This window comes from Ochlerotatus camptorhynchus, unplaced genomic scaffold, assembly GCF_037179485.1.
Source record: "Ochlerotatus camptorhynchus isolate MF236.1 unplaced genomic scaffold, CSIRO-AGI_Acam_v1.1 ptg000105l, whole genome shotgun sequence".
Lineage (NCBI taxonomy): Eukaryota > Metazoa > Arthropoda > Insecta > Diptera > Culicidae > Ochlerotatus > Ochlerotatus camptorhynchus.
The window spans coordinates 869,976-891,156 of NW_027040595.1; the positions used below are offsets into that span (position 1 = coordinate 869,976).

Genomic DNA, 21,181 nt, shown 5'->3' on the forward strand with positions numbered 1-21,181 from the left:
ATCGAAGAGCTAATGTCAGGTAATAGCTCTTTCATCTGTGTTTTAAATACTTCCACCTCTGATACGAGCTTCCATATCAATATCAGAATAATACTTAAGGCCGAAGTCTACCGCGACCTTCTTCAATTAATCACGTTTTGTTGTTTTTGACATCATCCACATCCAGAGTGCCAGTCACTTCGAATGTATGGGAATGGTAGGAAACCATTTGGAAATGCATGAAAATTTTCAGTTTTTATTCATTATCGTCTTTATGGGTAGTTTTAGATGCACAAAAATTGCACGAGTACATTACTATGGTTATAAGGTAAACACTCGTTTATATGTTTCCTTCTGTGAAAATGTTTAGTCACAAATCGTGGATTTTCTTATATTCTCCATACTGCAAAAATTATTTTCCTACCACTGAAGGGGCGACATCTCTCGGATCTTCATTATAGCTACTACTCAAATCATATAATTAATTGATGAATGGTCATTTTCCTGTCGAAAAATAAAATTCCTAAGGATACGAACGATACGATTGCTTCACTACGCTGTTCAATCTGTTATACAATTTTGCCCTCCTCTCAGTACGCCCCTGATCGTACGTCCGTTCAAAAATAATATTCAACAGAGAAGAACGATGTTACTGACTCCGTAGCAAACCATACACATATTGGCTTTTTGTATTTGATATGGACATTAGGCCGCCTTACGTCCATGGTGACTAAAACCAATTGGTATATAAGTTCAACGAAAAACTAACCTTTCGGCATAGATTTAGCGGATTGTGGATAAGTAAAGTACTTACTTAGAAAGCTCAATTTTGAAATGGCGGCAAATACCGAAATTGACACTATGAAATTTACAAACCTGTTCGGTAATGCTTACGAAAATCTGTTACTTTCACTTTTTAAAATTTAGTATATTCGTCAACTTTTTTTAACGGTATCGCAGAATTACAGTCCGTTACAGTTTTCATCAGTAATTTTTATTTACGTATCCAACAAAAAAAGTACCGAACAATATTCAAGACATTTGGTGTGTGGACGAAAATAAAATCCAAACAAATTTGAGGTGGCCTATTTCCCCGGAAAATTTTAGAAGAACTATTCTGATTATTCCAGACATCACATACAGGAATAGCGAGGTGGGTGTGTCATCAACCCACTGTAATTTTTCGACTCTCAGCCAACTAATTTTCTGTATGAGACAAGTTTATGGTTGGATCACATCCTCCCATCGCAATTTGTTGGCTGCCCTCCATGCAATTGAGCTGATTTTGTGTGTACACAAAATCAGCTCAATTGCATGGAGGGCAGCCAACAAATTGCGATGGGAGGATGGCACCATCCACCGCGCTATTTGGGGAATTCCTGCATTTTGAAAGTTCATGTATTATTAACCATACATCATAGAAACAACAGTTTATAGTGAAATGATAAGGAAATTATCCCAGCAATCCATAAAAATACAAGCTATAAAAAGTTTTCCGCGAAAAATTTCACGGTGAAGGAAAATTGCACATGAAAATCCCCTTTCTGAGTCATGAAAATGGTGACAACTATTTATTTATATTTAAAAATGTCAAAATCTTTCACTGATTTAAATTTCATAGTGGAATGTTTCGCCACTTTTGAATTATGATCTAAAAGCAAACGGCCGGCCACGCTGAGGATTGCTGAGATAATTTCCTCATCACTTCAATAAATTTGTGTTTCTACTTGGTTTGTGAGCTATGAATTTTAAAAATAAAATCAGAAAATTTCAATTTAAATTTTCCATTTAATTCCACTTAATTAATTTTGGTATCCACGGCAGATACGTATTTCGACTACAATGTGCAGTCGTGGATACCAAAATTAATTAAGTGGAATTAAATGAAAGATTACTTTTTTTGCTGTTTTATTCAAGCATTCAGCTAACAACCCAATTTTATTACTTCAATTAAATTTTCCGGGAAATCAACCACCACAAATATTTTTAATTTGAATTCCGTTCATACAACCATAAACTCTACCTGAAGGCATATTTTTATAAAATTCTGAGACCCATCGACAGTTTGGGTCCAATAATAAAACAAAATATGATAAATATAAAATGCATTATGTCCTGAAAACCGCAACCGTTAAAGCTTAAAATAGCTTAAAATTGACAAAACAGAAAAAAAAAACAAATTGTAAAAGCATAGAAACATATAGGTTTAACTAATAAATAAGGTCCATTTTAGAACACCAATTTAAGAAGACCAAAAGATTTTTCAGCCTATGAAGAGCTGTTACTGTTGATTTACCAGTTTGATATGTAAACTGATATTTGTTTAAAGGAACTGTAACCAAGAACTTTGACTTTATATACTCATCTAATATTTTCTTCATTATCTTCAGCATAATGGAGGATAGGCTAATCAGCCTGAAGGATTTAGGAGACATTTTATCCTTTTTACTAGCCTTCGGAATAAATATAACCTTAACTTGACGCCAGGTCATTGGAATATAGCTTAATGTTAAGCTTGCTCTAAACATGTCTGTAAGAATAGGTGTCAATGTTTCTTTCCCTGGAAAGTACTGGAAAAATTCCATCCCTACCTGGTGATTTGAAAGGTTCAAAAGAATCAATCGCAAATTCAACTCGTTTCTCTGTAAAAATTATGTTGGCCAGATTTTGAGCATCTTTCCTGGCTCTCTCTGATCCAGTCGACTCGTTCATTATTTCCTGAACATACGTACTGGTATTTCCAGAGTCAGTATTCGCTGCACATATATTCTGGTCTTCATTTATGTTAGAAGTTGAACATGGAACGTGTGTTTTCATCATTATCGCTATTTTTATCATTATCCTAGTCCATTTGAATGATCTTTTGAAAGAACTTTCTGCAATCTAGCAGCAATTGGAGTATTTTCAATGTTTTCATATGTATGCCTCCAATCCTTTCTTTTTGGTCTTCTAATTTCACTATTATAAGCTGTAAGGGTTTCTCTATATTGATCCCATTGCTTTGTTAGTTTTGCCCAGTTAAATAGTTTTCGGACTTTCTTTCGTAGTTTCTGTAACGTTTTATTCCACCAAGGTACATCTCTATTGGTAGAACGTTCCTTTGCAGGACAGCTATCGTAATAAATCTGTTGTATTAAGTCAGCTGTTGAGAATTGTTCTCAAGCTCAATGTAAATTGTCATCAAACAAAACGCCTTCGAATGATGAAATGCATCAAGATGTGGAACAACATTCTATCAGTGGTGTACGATCAAAATGGCATTTTGTCATGGTTCTACGGAAGAAAACTAAAAGGAAATTAAAATTCCAGAAACTAGAAAATATCATTGTTATATTCCGGTTTCAAACAACCAAATTTCAGTTAGCATATTCTCTAATTAGCCGGCGCCGGTGGTGTAGTGGTAAGCGCGACTGCTTTCTAACACCCCGATGGGTCTGGGTTCAATCCCAGCCGAGGTCGGTGGGATTTTTCTGAGGCATAAAAATCTCTGGTCACGTCTTCCTTCGGAAGGGAAGTAAAGCCGTTGGTCCCGGCCCATGTGTGTTGTGAATGGGTGCGATATCCTACGCAGGTGTGGAAGCTGCCTTCCTGCACATTCGATTGCCGTCAATGGATGGCAATCGATGTCCGTCGGTGGGCACTAGATTGCGGAACAGAGACCGACGTTAAAATAAAGGAAAAAAATATTCTCTAATTCTTATGATACACAAAAAAAATCCAATTTAATGAGTGGTAAAACGAATAAATAAATACTGTTTCTTATCTCACCAACATCAATCTTTCATTTGACAACATCGACTTGTTTCTCTTCTGCTGCGCCTAGATATAAATAGGTAAGTTTGACAACCACCATATATGAGAATGAATTGTCTGTTATTTAATATACAGAAAAAAAAATAAATATACATTGTAGACGAAATATGCGTATCCATCAAGGATACACAAACAAGGTAGTGGAATTAAATAGAAATTACTAATCCTTCCCTCTCTCTCTCTCTTTATACAGGTATTCAACTAAGACGCCCACACACATTGGTAGCAGCGAACATGTGAGCAAGGTTTCAATCAAATCTGAAAGGGTCAAGACAGACCTGATCGCTTTCTAGCGTTTTGGGCAGGAAATGCTGTATGGGAACACAAAAATAATTGTTGAAACAAGTTTTGTTTTAAATCTCTGTTGTAGCTTTGAAGCATCTCTCGTAATGATTATACAATACATTTTTTACCTTTTCTGACGCAAAGGCCCGTTTTTTTACCGAAAATATGTATCCGAAAAAACAAAAGAGTGCACTATATTGATAATAAATAAATTTGCTTTGATGGACTACTAAGGTACGAATTACAAACATTCAAAACAATCAAATACTAATTCCATTCCACAGATGAGGATTCAAATAACCTAGTCAAATAATAAAGAACAGGTAGTGGAGTGCTATGTTCTTCAACAGGTAACAGATAAATCTCATATACTTTTCGGTAAGGCACCTCATCTGATGATACACTATTCAGGCGTTTCAGACGTCTGCTCGATTGTTTGCAAAAGGATACCTCAAGGATAGCGACACTCTCTCTGACATTGAATTCACGGCTCCTCAAAGTCAAATTGAACCGTACACAAATACTGTCATCGACTAAGTGCAAATGCACAGTCATGTCGAATTTACAGCCGGACGGTACATGAATTGTAACGTAATAAAACGTTTTACGACTTAACAAGTCGCAGTGCAATACAATTAAAACCGCCTGTGCAGTGCTAACCGAGTCGGCACCTTATAAAAATCGTCAAAGAATTGGCCTTTACATATCAGCATATGTGGCCGGGAAGACTAGCGTTGTATTTGTAGGTTAAGGTGATGATTTACGTCAGCATTTTAGTGAGGTTTAAGTGAGGTGCAAAAAAGTAAATTATGATATTAGGTCGAATGGAAGAACCAATTCGATGCGTTCATAGTTGGTGGTTTCGGAGACTCCATTTACGTCATCGATTTACGTCATCGATTTACGCCATCGCGAGCATCATCACTTAATGACATCGGAACGCTGAATTGAATCATCGCTTACGACATATGAAGCATGGGTTGCAGTATCGTTAGAAACTGGAACCAAGCCCCTTAGTGAACACGAGGGAACAGTAGATATAGTTGATTGCTGTCTGGCAGTAAGATTCCGGTGTAACGTAAATTTCCATGGTACAATTCCTGTCGATAATAAGGTATTCTGACTGGTTGTAACACATTAATCATAAACCTTGCTAGAACCTAGACTTTGTCCTTTCCTAAATTACTATAATTATTACTACCGGCTGAGAATTTTAATTTACCGGGGTAATTTATTCTGATGCAACTTGTGGTATCCGTTGAGTTATCAATATAGTTGATTCATGGTGTAAAAGAACCTGATCATTTTTCACAACCAAATATAAAAAATATCATCTGATAGATTTGATCATATGAAAAATGCTGATGGAAATTGCTACGAAACACCTCCATCTTCCTGCAATTATCCACCCGTGCCTGTATGGCACACCGGCATGCTATTGTGTGCATGCGTTTCATTACGAAGCAGTAGAAATTCCTATTCAGGCCCGTTCACCAAAACAAGCACATTACTTTACACGACTGGCTGCTGGAATAACAATCACCACAATCACGTAGTTTATAAAACTTAACAACTGCTTTAATCGTCGTTTATCACCGTTTAATTACCAGTTCAATTAGATTTATCGCACGATTATCGTTTGTAACAGTGACAGTGCAGTAGGCGGTGTTGTGGGTCACCTGTTGTCCGTTGCTTTAGTGTACTTTGCCGCGACGACATATATACCGGATCGTCTGGACGAGAAGCGGAAAAATCCCCATTCATGACGAAACGAAAAACTATTGTTGGGAAATGCTACTACGTGGAAGTCTCAAATCGTCAGACGAGATTTATTTAGGTCACGATTTATTTAGCTGGACGGGAAATTATTAATTACAATGATGACTGGACATATGTAAATGTAGACTACGCAGAAAGGTACGTATGTATCGGTGGTAAAACCATTACACATTGGCTACGGCTAGGGTTATTACCGGCAGGTCATGAAAAATCAGTATATGTTGGCCTATGGATCTAAGATTGGGCCCATCGCTAAAAATCTGCTATTTATCAATTTTATCTAGATGACCATGTCATTGGGATGGTACTAATGGATATTTTTGGTCGCTATTGAACATTTAGTCGATTGCTGAGTTTAAGTATAAGCCCAAATTAGGAACATTTAGGCCGACATTACATCCATTTCATGAGATTTGGGCTCTTACATCGAGCCCCCCTTACCTCATTCGATAAAGGTGCAGCTACAAAGCAAGCGATTCCCCGGTACCGTCTAGGAATTTTTCGCGTTGCAAAATTTCTCGACTTCTCTGAGTATATGATTGTACTTGCCACACAATTATACTAATGCAAAAAATGGTACAGGCATCGAAAGCTCTCAATTAATAACTTTGGAACTGTATCTAGTACACTAAGTTGAGAACACAAAATAAGCTGATATGCGATAAGCAATAAACTTGAAATGCTAAGAAGAGTAAGAAGGAGAATATTGCAAAGTGTAAAAAGAAAAAGGACTCTACAAGGAAACACTTTAATACTCTAATATCAAGGGACCTGCTGTTGTAATGAGTGTAGTGTTTCAGTAGTTTCTGTTCGCATAGTCAGTACATTTTAAGATTTGGCATAGAATTTACTTTCCAATGGTGTACGTAGAGAAACTCCTGCTCCAAATTCTAGAAAATGATCTATTGTTTCTATTGTTTCCCTACCCTACGGTTAACAAAATGAAAGCAAATCGATATTGATATTAAAGTTTGCAGCTCCTATCATAACTCATTTTGATTTCAATTGTCGCGACAGAAGTCTGATTTCATACTGTACATGCTCACTGATGATGCGAATGATCCATACTCCAGAAAAAATTCCACTAAAATTTCTCGGCATAATGTCAAGAAGGAAAAGGTCCCCTCTATTGTGGAAACCACTTCCGATTTCCATGCTCTTCGGACGCAACTTTTGAACTTTTTTAAATTAAAGATTTAACATGAACCTTTGATACTGAAATTAATTTGATCAGAAGGGGAATTTTTTTTGCTCACTGATGATGCGAATGATCCATACTCCAGAAAAAATTCCACTAAAATTTCTCGGCATAATGTCAAGAAGGAAAAGGTCCCCTCTATTGTGGAAACCACTTCCGATTTCCATGCTCTTCGGACGCAACTTTTGAACTTTTTTAAATTAAAGATTTAACTTCAAATTGGCCGTTGGGATGAAACCTTGAACGGATTCAAACGTCTTCTCAAGTATTTTGCTGAGAATAAACACAAATTTTTCACTTACGACACCAAAACTGATCACCGGAATGAAATTGATTATTTCAGATTACGTCTTTAGTTGTCACGTAGACAATTTTCGATGAGGGATATCAAGAGAAATGATGACAGCATTTCATCGTGAGACTCAAATAATCACTTTGACGAATTTTTCATAAAGTTGATTTTACTGCATAAATTTATTTTTTTAAATGACGTTTAATAACATTCAATATCAGCATTTAAACAAACTTTCACAGGGTTACAACGATTGTTGTCCTCATCTTGAAAGTTGTATATTTCATTAAACTAAGTGTCAATGAATCTGATTTATTAAAACAATTTTGGTAGAATAGAATTTTTTAATATTGAGAAATCAAGTTTTTTTGTGAAATTTACAGTGATTTTTAAAGAAATTGCCTACATTTAGGCACAACTTGGTGCAAGACAGCTTTTGATCATGACTAAAATCTTAGTTAATTTTGAGCTAAGAGGAAGTGGAGACAACTGGCTTCTACCGACGGTGCAAAAACTATTTCATTATGGGCGACGCAGTCGGCTGTCAAAATACAAGAACAAATTCTCGCGTTTCTATACATTCGCCCGACCAATCAGGCGCTGGTTCGCGTTTGACAGTAAATTTGTTCATAAAAGTCCCCCTATTGTCTCTTCTTCCTCTTAGATTTTGAGTAAGTCTGAGCAACTCACGTTGCTCAACATCATTTACACATAGGGGAATTTACGTATTCTCGGCAACCTAAGCAGCGACCTTCTTTCTTTAGCCTTTTTCTCTAAGGAACGCACACAAATGCAGTATTGGTTTGTTCACAATCTTTTGCTGCCAGCTGCTCTAACAATTTCAGTCGAAAGAATTGTCAAAAACTGTTTTGAAACGCTTTTACAAAGCTCCAATCTTCTCTAGTGAGAGCGAGTATTGTCGGCAATCAGTTTTTCTTCGGCAACCGTTCCATTTGAACTGCATGTAAATCTGCTGTTCTATTATCGGCAACTCGAAATCAGCTACAATTTTTAGTGCGTGTGTTGCATTTCAAGAAAACCTTGCTAGATTGCTTTTTCTCAGTCAAATTGAAGCTGAAAGCATAAAGAATCGTTTTCGTAAGAAAATCCAGTGAAAATAGTGTTTCAATTTGGGTTGCCGAAAATAGTCTGTCATGCCGAAGCCGTCATTTCCCCTATCTGATTGTTTTGTTGGAACCGATACCTACTGTCAAGCAAAGATAATTTATGGATTTAAACATTATAAATGAAGCTCTTGCAATGCTTAACCGAGAAGGTATTTCGGCATTGGAAAGGCAATTGCAATTTCGTAGAGCATGCGTATGAAAGGAACAAAAGGATTTTCCAATAGGGATTCTCTAACTTTGATAGTTCATTGGGGCCATATTGTTGAAGCTCTATTCAGTGTGTCTTTTCAAATTACCATGGAGAGTTAAAGCGTCCAACAGCACGTGCAAATGATAAAATTGTTTTATCAAAGTTAGTGTTCTTTGCGAGCAACGTTCGGAGAGCTTCGCCCATTTTACGGTCGCAATAATCCTACCGAGAGGACTATGTGCAATGTGGTGAACAAATTCTAGGAAACTGGTTCGGTGAACGGTGGTTGGGCACGTGAACGGAACGCAAGGACTGCCGAGAATATCGCCGCTGTACGCGAAAGTGTGCAGGAGAACCCGCGGCAGTCGATTCAGCGCCACGCACAAGAACTGGGCCTCTCACTAATCTTCAACTTGGTGAATTCTGCGTCGAGACTTGGGTTTGCACCAATACAAGATCCAATTGATCCAGCCGCTGAAGCTTAACGATCATAGACAGCGCTGTGTATTCGCTGATTGGGTTTTGGAGCAGTTTTAAACAAACTCCGATTTTGCCCGAAAAATCTTCTTCAGCGATGAGGCCCATTTCAGAATTGGGACAAGGCCAATCCACACGAGGTCTACCAAGTGGCAACCCGAGCAAAGTCGGTTAACAAAATGAAAGCAAATCGATATTAAAGATTGCAGTTCCTATCATAATGAATACTCATTTTGATTACAATTGTCACGACATTAGGCTGATATCATATTGTGCTTTCATTATGCAGTCAAGACATTTTAAATGAAAGCAACTTAACTTGAAGTTCTGCTGTTAACGTTTTGTTTAAAATTTAAGTTAAGCTTATCTGTCGTTGAACTAACGATTATTGTTTAATTGTTTTGTTTAACACGTTTTAGGTCATTCGTAACCAACCCGAGGTGACATTTGAGCTCAAGTCTTTCAGCGTGAGAAGCTTGGATGCTAACCATTTGCACCAGGCCCGTATTCAGTCAAACATTATTAATGCAAAATCAGTAATCAAATTGATTTCATTGAAAGCAGGATTAGTTTTCCGTTTGATTCAACAGTGTAAAATGTTGCTCTCATTTTTGATGTGTTAACCGTTAAGTCAACCAAAATGAGATCAAATGGAGTATTCAAAATAAGTTACATCATAACAGCAAATTCTGATTTCAATTTGATCTCTAACTTTGCTCGGGAATGCATCCCCAGAAAGCCACTGGTTGGTATGCATTCCACCGTCAACGAAGAGCGCTACAGGTCGATGATTACCGACTTCTTCTGGCCTAAAGTGGACGATATGGATGTGAACGATATGTGGTTCAAACAGAACGGTGCAACGTGCCACACAGCGCACGAAACAATCGATATACTGCATGAGCGATTTCCGGGCATGGTTATATCGCGCGGAGGCGATGTCAACTGGCCACCAAGATCGTGTGATTTAACCCGCTGGTACTGTGATCTTCTGATCAGATCTATGTCGATCTCACTATAGCCAACCGTCCCATATCCCAGTGATATCACGACAAAAACTTTGATGTTGTGACCAAAGACATCAATTCACCCAATTGTCCACCCTTGCACCCAATCGAAAATTGTTCGTATAGCACAGCGTTTCTCAATCTATGGGTTGTGACCCAACGGTGGTTCGTGAGCTGCCCTTAGGTGGGTAACATGGTAAATAATATGTTTGAAAAACTCCGTGCAAAAATTATCTGAATTTTCGAAGCGATTTTAAGGTCATTCTGACGAAGGCTGTTTGGAAAGTCAACGCTATTTTTACATTGTCAGACCATTTTTTTTTTGCGTTTTAAGGCCCATTTTGATCATTTGAGGTTATGTTAGCGTTTTAAAGCCATTTTGATAATTATAGGCTTGTTTGGGGATGTGAGCCATGAGCGGATAAACTGAAACTTAGACCATATTATTTCTTGCTCAAATCAAACAAATCATATTACCCCCACCGTTGCAAGTCACTGAATATGTTTCGCATTTTCATTCAATCGGTATGTACCGTTTTTTATAGAATACATGCGAAACTTATAATACGGATCGGAACAAGCAAACAAAACAACGATTTTCTTAGCCGGCGCCGGTGGTGTAGTGGTAAGCGTGACTGCTTTCTAACACCCCGGTTCAATCCCAGCCGAGGTCGGTGGGATTTTTCTGAGGCATAAAAATCTCTGGTCACGTCTTCCTTCGGAAGGGAAGTAAAGCCGTTGGTCCCGGCCCATGTGTGTTGAATGGGTGCAATATCCTACGCAGGTGTGGAAGCTGCCTTCCTGCACATTCGATTGCCGTCAATGGATGGCAATCGATGTCCGTCGGTGATTGGCACTAGATTGCGGAACAGAGACCGACGTTAAATAAAGGAAAGAAGTAGAACGATTTTCTTAGTAATTTAGATTTTGATGATAACGGTCCCTACAAAGGTTTGAGCTGGATTACTCTTTAAGATAGTTAAATATAACATTTTAGCCATATTAGCAAACAAAATCGAACTGGTTAAAGTTACAGATATAGATTCCCTCTAGACTTTGCAGTTGCTTCACAGATAATGAAACTAAATTTATATTTGCAAAAAAAAAAATTATCATCGAATGATATCAGCCTCCATAAATGGGTTGATTGGATACATATAAATTCCATACTCACTTTAGATGATGTTATACTGGCCACGTGTCTCTGCATAAGCATTGATAGAGAATGCCAACTTCGCTACCATTGATTTTATACTAGGATGATTCACAATACCTAGTATATAACGACACATACACTTTATTATTTATATCTGTTAAACTTTATCAACCACTTTAAGCGAAAAATGTAAATAGATTCGCTGTACAGCAACTCACAACTATAATGGTTTACATTTCTTATCAATTTATCATTCCAATCAATCACATAACTCTGCTTATCCGAACTACATCTATGTATAGCAATACACACCAATCAACTTCATTTCTCTACTCTCCGGTCTAGAAAGTGTAATATTGACCTCCATCTTCGCTTACTGGGAAGCGTTATTTGCGTGACGTTCTACTTCCGGTAGTTACACGCAAATTGATTCACTTTTACGAGAGAAAACACACTACACTTCGCGACCGAATCAGCCGAGAGCACTTTCCCGATTCGCAAAAAAACGTTCTTCCAACGCGGTTGAACTAAGAATGTATATTCCTGTGCGGTAATTATGATTGCCTTTTCTAAATTTAGCACGGCGCCAAATAGATACCTATTAGCAACAATTTACAAATTCGTTTTAGCGTTCGTAACGAAACCGAAAAACAGAGCAATAAACTGCATTCAGAAGCAACAGAACGAATTTTTCATGACGATTCGAAAGTGTACGTTGTTCTGTTACTGTTGAATCAACACTAACAGTGTGTATTACTTTATTGTAGGCGCTGTCTGGTCCTACCGGAGAAATGGAACGCACACCAGTCTCCGAGCTCGATTAGGCTTAATTTATTTGTTTTGAGAATATTTGATTGCGTTACCGTGTGCGATCACATTAGGGTAGTGCCTGTCATTTCACCATTTATTGCCGTCTTGGGTATCGTAATGCATATGTCCTGCACGCTACACTATAAAACTATGACTCAATGTTAGCTTTCGTTAATCTATTTTTCTGTTTCACTTATCAACTATTTGAAATTAATTTAGGTATTTAAGCTCAGGTCAAGAGATGATGTTATGAACTGATAAGAACAACCCCACATGGAAATATCAGAGCACACATATGTCAAGTGACGGTACAGTCACGAGAAAGGTCAGCCAACATCTGTCACAACAGTACATCCTTTTTCCGGATCTAGCGTTTGTATAATCCACCTCCAGAGGATCACATCGGTAAAAAGTAGAGTCTGCATAAAACAGCTTTCCGTGAAACAGGATGCTTTTATTAACGACTTGATGCTGTGCAACTGTATGCAGGTCATACATAACCTCGGTTGACATTTCTGCGGTTTATAGACGGTGCCTGTACTGGTGTGATCATCATTTTCATACCTTCACTTTCGCTGTTGTCTGACAGTCTACTATCACTTGCGTGCCCGGTAACGGGTGTGCCTGTGAATCCCCGCTGAAGCACACGGCAATTCATAAAATGCTGATTGGATAATTCCATTAACTTTCAAATCGCACCAGCCGAGAGCGAACGATGTGCGACGACGACAGTGTGATTCAAATGCGAAACCATCAACCTGCCAGTAGGTCATGCATTCGATGGAGCCGCTGGGTCACCCAGTGGGCCATGTAAACGATCTACCTTCATTTGAAGAATTGCTCCGGGAACCTCGAAGCAAGGTTATCCAGCCAATTCGTTTATTGCATTTTTCGTTCAATTGAAATTAGCCAATGAGTAATAACTATATTCTGTGAAACGTAACCGTCATATACTGGATGAAAATTTCGAAAAACAGCAATGAAATCGAAAAAGTCATTGCTCCTATCTAAAAATGGCATAACTGTAAATATTGTTTCCATTTTAGGAAAAGTGTATAACCTTGTATTTGGCGAACGCACTGTTTACACCACGCTGAAGGTTCAGCGATATATTTGCTTTTTAAATTATCAGTTAGAAGAGTACATTAACACTCTGTTGCGTATAACAGAGAGCGGAATTGTTTTTAACATGCTCTCGAATTTTGATGACAATAAAGGAGCTTGCAAATTAATGCTACGGCTCCCGTTGCTTGATGTAATTACATTGGACAACTGTTTTTGCAGTCTGTGTCATATCAAATTATAGATATTCGACGACGATACTGTTTGTAGAAAAAATTAAGTTATAAAGGGTGATACGGTCAAAATTTGGTCAATATAAACTTGACGTATTTCTTTCAATTTTGCATTTAAAAAACCTGAACACCCCTCATTTTGAAGGTGTGTGTGTGTAGAATGTTGCTCCTATTTTGATTTTGGAATTCACTCTTCAGTTGTCAAAATGCCGTCCAAGCAAGAAGAGCAGCGTATCAAAATTTTGCTCGCGCATCGCGAAAATCCGAGCTACTCGCACGCAAAGTTGGCAAAATCGCTAAAAGTTGCCAAATCAACCGTTACAAATGTAATTAAAGTGTTTGGGGAACGTTTGTCGACAGCCAGGAAGTCTGGATCGGGGGGAAATCGAAAACCGGAAGTCGCTGAGACGACAAAGAGAGTTGCCGGTAGTTTCAAGCGAAACCCTAACCTCTCTCTCCGAGATGCCGCAAATAAGCTGGGTGTATCGTCTACAACCGTGCATCGAGCCAAAAAACGAGCCGGACTATCGACTTACAAGAAGGTAGTGACTCCAAATCGCGATGATAAACAAAATACGACGGCCAAAGCGCGATCCCGGAGGCTGTACACGACGATGCTGACGAAGTTTGACTGCGTGGTAATGGACGACGAAACCTACGTCAAAGCCGACTACAAGCAGCTTCCGGGACAGGAGTTTTATACGGCAAAAGGAAGGGGAAAGGTAGCAGATATTTTCAAGCACATGAAACTGTCAAAGTTCGCAAAGAACTGTACCTGTGGCTTGAAAAGCAGCATTTTCATAGCTTCCGGGACTGTCAACCAAGAAATTTACGTGAAAGAGTGTTTGAATAAAGGTCTGCTGCCTTTCCTGAAGAAACACGGTTGTTCCGTACTGTTTTGGCCGGATTTGGCATCTTGCCATTACGGTAAAAAGGCCATGGAGTGGTACGCCGCCAACAACGTGCAGGTGGTTCCCAAGGACAAGAACCCTCCCAACACGCCAGAGCTCCGCCCAATTGAGAAATACTGGGCTATTGTCAAGCGGAACCTAAAGAAGACCAAAAAAACTGCTAAGGGCGAGCAGCAGTTCAAGGCAAACTGGCTTTCTGCGGCGAAGAAGGTGGACAAGGTGGCTGTACAAAATCTGATGGCAGGGGTCAAGCGTAAGGCCCGGCAATTCGGATTTGGAAAAGCGGAAGCCTAACGGAATATTTTTCCTGAATTTTATACTAATTGAACTTGAAAATTTAATTTGATTTTTTAAATAAACGATTTCGCCGATTTACACGCGTTTTCCCTTGACCAAATTTTGACCGTATCTCCCTTTAAAACAAACTTCTTTTCGAAATCTTGTGTGGAAAAAGTAATAAAATAATGACTTGAGCAAAAACCCATCTTTCTTCACATAAAATTAGATGGTAATTCAAGAACAAGTTCATTGATGGTCATAATGAGTAGCCAAAACCACATCAGCCATACCCAGATATGTTCAGGGTACCCCGAGAAAGTGGCCAGCAAATTCCATGATGCGACGCATCAGCTCACATGAGAATTAAAGAACAAGATATCGTCATATTTGATCATGTATGTCATATACAGAGACAAGAAAGGAAAGGGATCAAATTCCATCACTCAACACATTAAATAACATTCTTCACAGATTTGAGTATTTTCATCACAACTTTAATTAGTGAGAACTGAGAAGGGCTCAGATCCAGATTTTTTAACTATGTTAAATAATCTTAACCGTTTGAAACCAATTTAATCGACATGTTTTGGCGATTGTATGTTTGTTTATTTTTTGGGGCTTTTGAATTGGATAATCATTTAGTAATCATTTAATATTAGAGCTATTATTTTAAAAGATTTTTTTTTGTATTTTGTCCATTTTGCCTTTTTTGCCTTTTAAGTTCATTTTGACATTTTAAAGGTCATTTCATTGCATTTCAAAATTAGCTGACACATGTACAACTTTAGGGCAGACGATTTAATTATACGTTTGGTATGATACTTTAGTTCAAAAGTTACAACATAAAGTCTTTGAGGTGAAAGTTAGTTGATATAATCCACAAATGGCGCCTATTATGATTATTTGTCCATGCCACTTCGAATTTTTGATAGCACGAATCTCAGAAACCGTAAAGATTTCGTGAGCAAAATTAGAATCACTGGGCACTGACACTGCAGTGTACATGTGATTACAATATCCTGCACGAAATCTTTATAGTTTTTGAGATTAGTGCCATCAAAACTTAGACAGCAAATAACCGTAATAGCGGCCATTTGTGGATTCTATCAACTTTCACCTAAAAAGTTCAAAGTATGAGTATTTAAACCCGAATCCATTTTGACGTACTACAATGACGTTCCTGTGTGATTGTATGAAATTGAAACTCGTAGGCCGAATTTAGAATCAAAAAGAAAAAAAGTATTTTTAACAAAATATAAACAAATTGTGACTCTTTATCAAACCCATCGGTTTATATAGAAAGATAAATAAATTTAGATCGCATCTGTAGTAAACACACACCATTTTGTCGAAAAATCCGTTCGAAAAAGAGAAATAAGCTATGGCCATCCCACTCTAAACTTTAGTTCCGATGATATTTATTAAATATTTTTAGATATCTCGTAAGTATTCTTAAGTAACGGTATTTCCATCGTAGTAACGTTAGCAATCGATCATAAAGATTGCTAGTGATGTGTTTGTTGCGGTTTTCTCCCCCGGTTCGATGTTTTAACATTGATAAAATAAGAAATAAATTAAAATAAAATGAATTGTGGATTCATTGTAAGAAGTACGTATTTCATTTCTGCATACGAAATGGTACCTTTAACAAAATTTATATTTTTTTGTTATCTAGAAGGCAAACATTATTTGCACCGAGGATGAATTTTTCTGATCCGTTTTTCTCTAGTTCCGCATCCTAGAAAATGATTGTAGAGATATCTAAAAAGCTATAAACATGTATAATTAGTCATTCCAGTGTGTCAATCAAATGGGAGTGTTACATATTAGTGATTTTTATATGCAATGAATTATAAAATAAAAGCTGTACACAGTGAATCTATTTTAATTTGTTTAGTTTCATCGAACCACAGAATCAACAGTTCACAATAAATCAAAAACAACTATTGGAACATTTTTGTAAGGTTTACAATCAGCGCATACCTAACCACAAGAAACCAGTTCATCCTTCTTTAACTAAGTGATTCCAACTCGATCGGTTTCTGCGGGGTTAAATAATTGGTTTCACGATAGTTTATAATCTTTTCCCAATGAATCTATCTAATGGACCATAATGTCCACATGGGAAGTTTCAAAATCTCCTGTGAAATGAATAGTGTGATAATCATTTTTAAAACCCGTTCCAAATTTAGATATTTAGATTGGGCTACAAAATGGTGAGTTGACAACCTGGAAGGAGTGGAATACCTAGCTCTGGTCCTCACTAGTTCCTACCTCATATGATAACACAAGACTACCAGCTGAAACATGGATACAGCTTGAAGAGGTGCGACAACAACACTGGCGCGGTAACCATTATTGTACGTTGATAGAGGAAATACTTCACCACACCCGAGCGTCTGTTCACCATGGAGGTACGGCTCAAAACGACGTCTATTCTCCATGTTAGGAGCGACTGATCCCCGTCCTAGTGCCAGAGTGGGACTTTAACCCGAGCTGTGCAATTTGTTCCATTGGCGAGACGGGGGTTGGGGCAAGCCCAACAAGCCGCCCTGGAAAAAATATAAAGTTGCAAATACCGAAGAAAGAAATACGGATCGGAACAATCGACATAAGCCTACGAGACTAAAAAAGAGCTACGATTGGAAACTCGTAACATGAAACTGCACATCGCTTCCCGGGCTGCGATAGGTAATATATGATGAACTTCAACCACGCAACTTCGAAACAAACAAAACTCGCTTTTCCGAAGGAAGAAGCGTCAGCAGGAAGACCGAGATCGCGAGGCGATGGAAAATCTGTACCGCGTAAACGAGACGGAAGCTCTACGAGAAGCTAAATAGTTCGCACAAAGGCTACGTGACGCAACCCGATATGTGCAAGGACTTGGACCTTCTCACGAACGAGTGTGAAGTGATTGATAGGTGGAAGCAGTACTATGACGAGCACCTTAACGGTGATGCAGCAGATGGCATGGCAACAGACCTTGGAGCACGCGCAGAAGACGACATGCTACCGGCCCCTGATCTTCAAGAAGTTGAGGAGGAGATCGGTCGGCTGAAGAACAACATAGCACCTGGTGTAGATCAACTACCAAGTAAGCTATTAAAATACAGTTGTGAAGCACTGACTAGAGCTCTGCACTGGGTAATTGCTAAGATTTGGGAGGATATATTTCCGGAGGAGTGGATGGAAGGTGTCGTATGCCAAATCTACATAAAAGGCGACAAGTTCGATTGCTGCAACTACCGCGCGATCACACTGCTGAGCGCCGCCTACAAGGTACTCTTCCAAATTCTATGCCACCGCCTGTCACCATTTGCAAGAGAGTTTGTGGGGCAATACCAGGCGGGATTCATGGGTGCCCGAGCTACCACGGACCAAATTTTCGCGATTCGGGAGGTTCTGCAGAAATGCCGCGAATACAACTTGCCCACACATCATTTGTTCATCGATTTCAAATCCGCATACGACGCAATCGATCGAGATCAGCTATGGCAGATTATGCAAGATTACGGATCGAGTGATATGGACACTCGCAAGTGCCTTTGAATCTCGAAGGTGATGGACTTTCGTGTCAGCGATAGAAGGTGTGATCAGAAGAGCTGGAATAGACACGAGTGGCAGGATCTTCAGGAAGTCCATTCAGCTTCTTGGCTTCGCCGATGACATCGACATCATGGCACGGAACTTTGAGACGATGGCGGAAACGTATATCAGACTGAAGGCGGATTGGACTTGCCATCAACGCATAGAAGACGAAATACATGATAGGAAGAGGTTCTAGGGAAGACAATGTTAGCCTCCCACCCCGAGTTCAGATAGACGGTGACGAAATCGAGGTGGTCGATGAGTTCGTGTATTTGGGCTCACTGTTGACCGCTGAAAATGATACCAGCAGAGAAATTTTAAGACGCATTATGGCAGGGAATCGTGCCTACTTTGGAGTCCGGAGGACGCTCCGGTCGAATAAAATACGCCACTGCACGAAGTTGACTATCTACAAGACGCTGATTAGACCGGTGGTCCTCTACGGAGACCTGGACTATGCTCGTGGAGGAGCAACGCGTCCTTGGTGTTTTTGAACGGAAGGTTTTCCGTACCATCTACCGTGGAGTGCAGATGGATGACGGAACGTGGAGGAGGCGAATGAACCACGAATTGCACCAGCTGCTGGGAGAACTATCCATCGTCCAAATTGCTAAAATTGGGTGACTACGGTGGGCTGGCCACGTCGTAAGAATGCCGCACGACGACCCACTGAACATTGTTCTCGAAAGCGACCCAACAAGAACAAAAAGAAGAGGCGCGAAGACCCTTCCCAAGTAACCAAAAGTTCTGATAAGAGGCTATTTTTGGCTTAAGCAGCTTGGTTGGTGGTGGTCTATAGAATTCTAAACAGCCTCGTTTTTAAGTCGTTATAAGAACTTGAAAGTTCCGGTATCATAATTGAAGAGCATTCTAAGCAGCTTCTGGCGGAACTTGAACGGAACTTTTAGAAAATAAATTAAAAAAGGTTTTTGTCCTCTACACCAATTATATGTTTAGTTCGCAATTTTATGAAAGTTTATATAAAGGCAGGTATTATTATGTATTAATTTACCAGCATTAGTAGTAGAATTGGAGCTGTTTGAAGAATTAAACCCAGTCTTTCTGCGTGAAAGCCCCAGCGCTAACCGCTGCGTCATCCGAGATATAATAAAGTGAGCTGTTGTCCCGCCTACTGTTGGAGTTTTCAGTGCCAGCTGGCTGAAATGAATACGAAACACAACACCTTGATGAATTTTAAATTGGTGTTTGCCCGCCTAGTATTCCAACACATTTGTGGCACAGTGGTTAGCGTTCGTAGATCGCATGCCGAATACACGGGTTCGAATCCAGGAAATTACTTTTTTATGTTTGGTTAGAATGTAGATGCACTGTTCAAATATAAGAATTATGATTTATTCGGGCCACTGATCATTTAATATTTAAATTTTGTTACTAATAAAGACTTGTGCGGATTGATCCTTGTGGCTTGAAAGTTCTGTTGGAACTTTAATTGATATTTAGGGGACCTGAAAGTTCTGTCGTAACTTTATTTGAACTTTATGGAACTTTAAAGTTCTGTCGGGACTTTATTCGAACTGTATGGAACTTGAAAGTTCTGTCAGAACTTTATTTGAACTTTACGAAACTTGAAGGTTCGGTCGGAACTTTATTTGAACTTTACGGAACTTGGAAGTGATTTTAATCGTTGAATGCGGAACTTTTGGTTACTTGGGTTCGCCAACTACGAGGCTGGCGAAGTGTGGCCATAGATCGAGTATAGTGGTGAGGACTTCTTCGGACAACAGAGGACAACAAGGCCTTAGCCTGATTGGTAAGGTAAGTCCAAATTTAGATCCAAACGGATATTTATTTTCGACCATGTCCAACTAGATGACCTTTATGAGCTACAAATAGAAGGGCATCGTATGGGCCAAAACCCGTGGAAATGAAGTTTAAGAAGCTATGAGATTCGGCTCTCTAGATGCCACAAGTATGATACGAAGCGAATTGTTTTAAAACTCTAATAACTTCCGATTCAGCTTCCATCGGCAAGCCTCGTTGGATAAACTACGACTCGTGTTGAAAAAAGATTATATTTGCTATTTTGCTCTCAAAGAGTGTCAAAAAGTTAGTTTTTCTTGTCTTGAGTATGCAGTGCACTCGATGAGATGCTAATATTGTTACCATTCCGTAGTTAAAACGCTAACATTGTTCGTTGCGGCGTGTAGATAATTCAGTTAATATAAAATTAAAGGACTAGCCAAATTTTTCAGTATTACCATAGTGCAACAAGTAAAACGTAGCAAAAATTACATCATATTAGAAGTTTCTGGCTGCTTATATTCTACAATGCCATGAAAATCCTAAATAAAAAGAATAAGTGTTGTGAAATAAAGAAACATTATAAATAGCTGAATTATTCAACTCAAATCTCGATTTAGGCATCCAAGATCTCTAATCAGACCAACGATCTACAAGTTAGTTCCATGATTTTTAAATATTTGCTCATCACTTGCTCATGACTATTACTATTAGGTTCTTTCTCTAATAGTGTCCATAAGGTAGAAGCAAAATCAGTCACCTTCAGTAAGCAGAAGCCACATTAAATACAAATTCAAACCCACCACCGAAACTTTAAATCTGCAAAATGATAATTGACCAATGGCATATTTCAATGTTCTATGCCTGCATCCAATGAACAACGTTCTTCACACTTCGATGGTTAAACAATGCCGGGTTGCGTTTTTTGACACGAAACTGTTAATTTTATGTAACTGCGTCTTAGCTGCTGCAGCCACAGACGACTGGAAATGCTGATTCAGCTCAGTCAGCGGTATTAAAAATTCAAACCTTGCTTCACCTGATTTTATTTTGCGGCGCACACCCAAACGATGATGGTATAGCAACGACAACGAAATGATTTTGCACGTTTTATGATGGCAACATCTGGCGATTTCAATAATACGTTTGGATAATTCTATCAGAAGGATTTATGGTGTTAACTAGTTTACGATGAACAGAGTGCTGCATTGAAAATTCTTGGTTTGCATTG

At 38.7% G+C, this 21,181-nt stretch overlaps 2 protein-coding genes across 4 annotated transcripts in view; one reads left to right on the forward strand and one right to left on the reverse strand.

The window, feature by feature from the left end:
- ITP (ion transport peptide) overlaps positions 1-21,181 on the reverse strand; it is a 101,856-nt gene that overhangs the window by 76,272 nt on the left and 4,403 nt on the right. The window contains exon 1 of one of the 3 annotated variants that reach the window (XM_065219511.1): positions 11,322-11,421. The exons of 1 other annotated variant lie outside the window; for it this stretch is intronic. In XM_065219511.1, coding sequence (XP_065075583.1) covers positions 11,322-11,363 — 42 coding nt within the window. In that variant the 5' untranslated portion in view covers positions 11,364-11,421. Of the gene's footprint in view, positions 1-11,321; positions 11,422-21,181 lie in introns of those variants that run through there. One more of the 3 variants, XM_065219510.1, reaches the window with a different exon arrangement.
- Positions 1-21,181, forward strand: part of Chrac-14 (DNA polymerase epsilon subunit 3 Chrac-14) — a 115,452-nt gene that overhangs the window by 9,560 nt on the left and 84,711 nt on the right. The window lies entirely within an intron of this gene.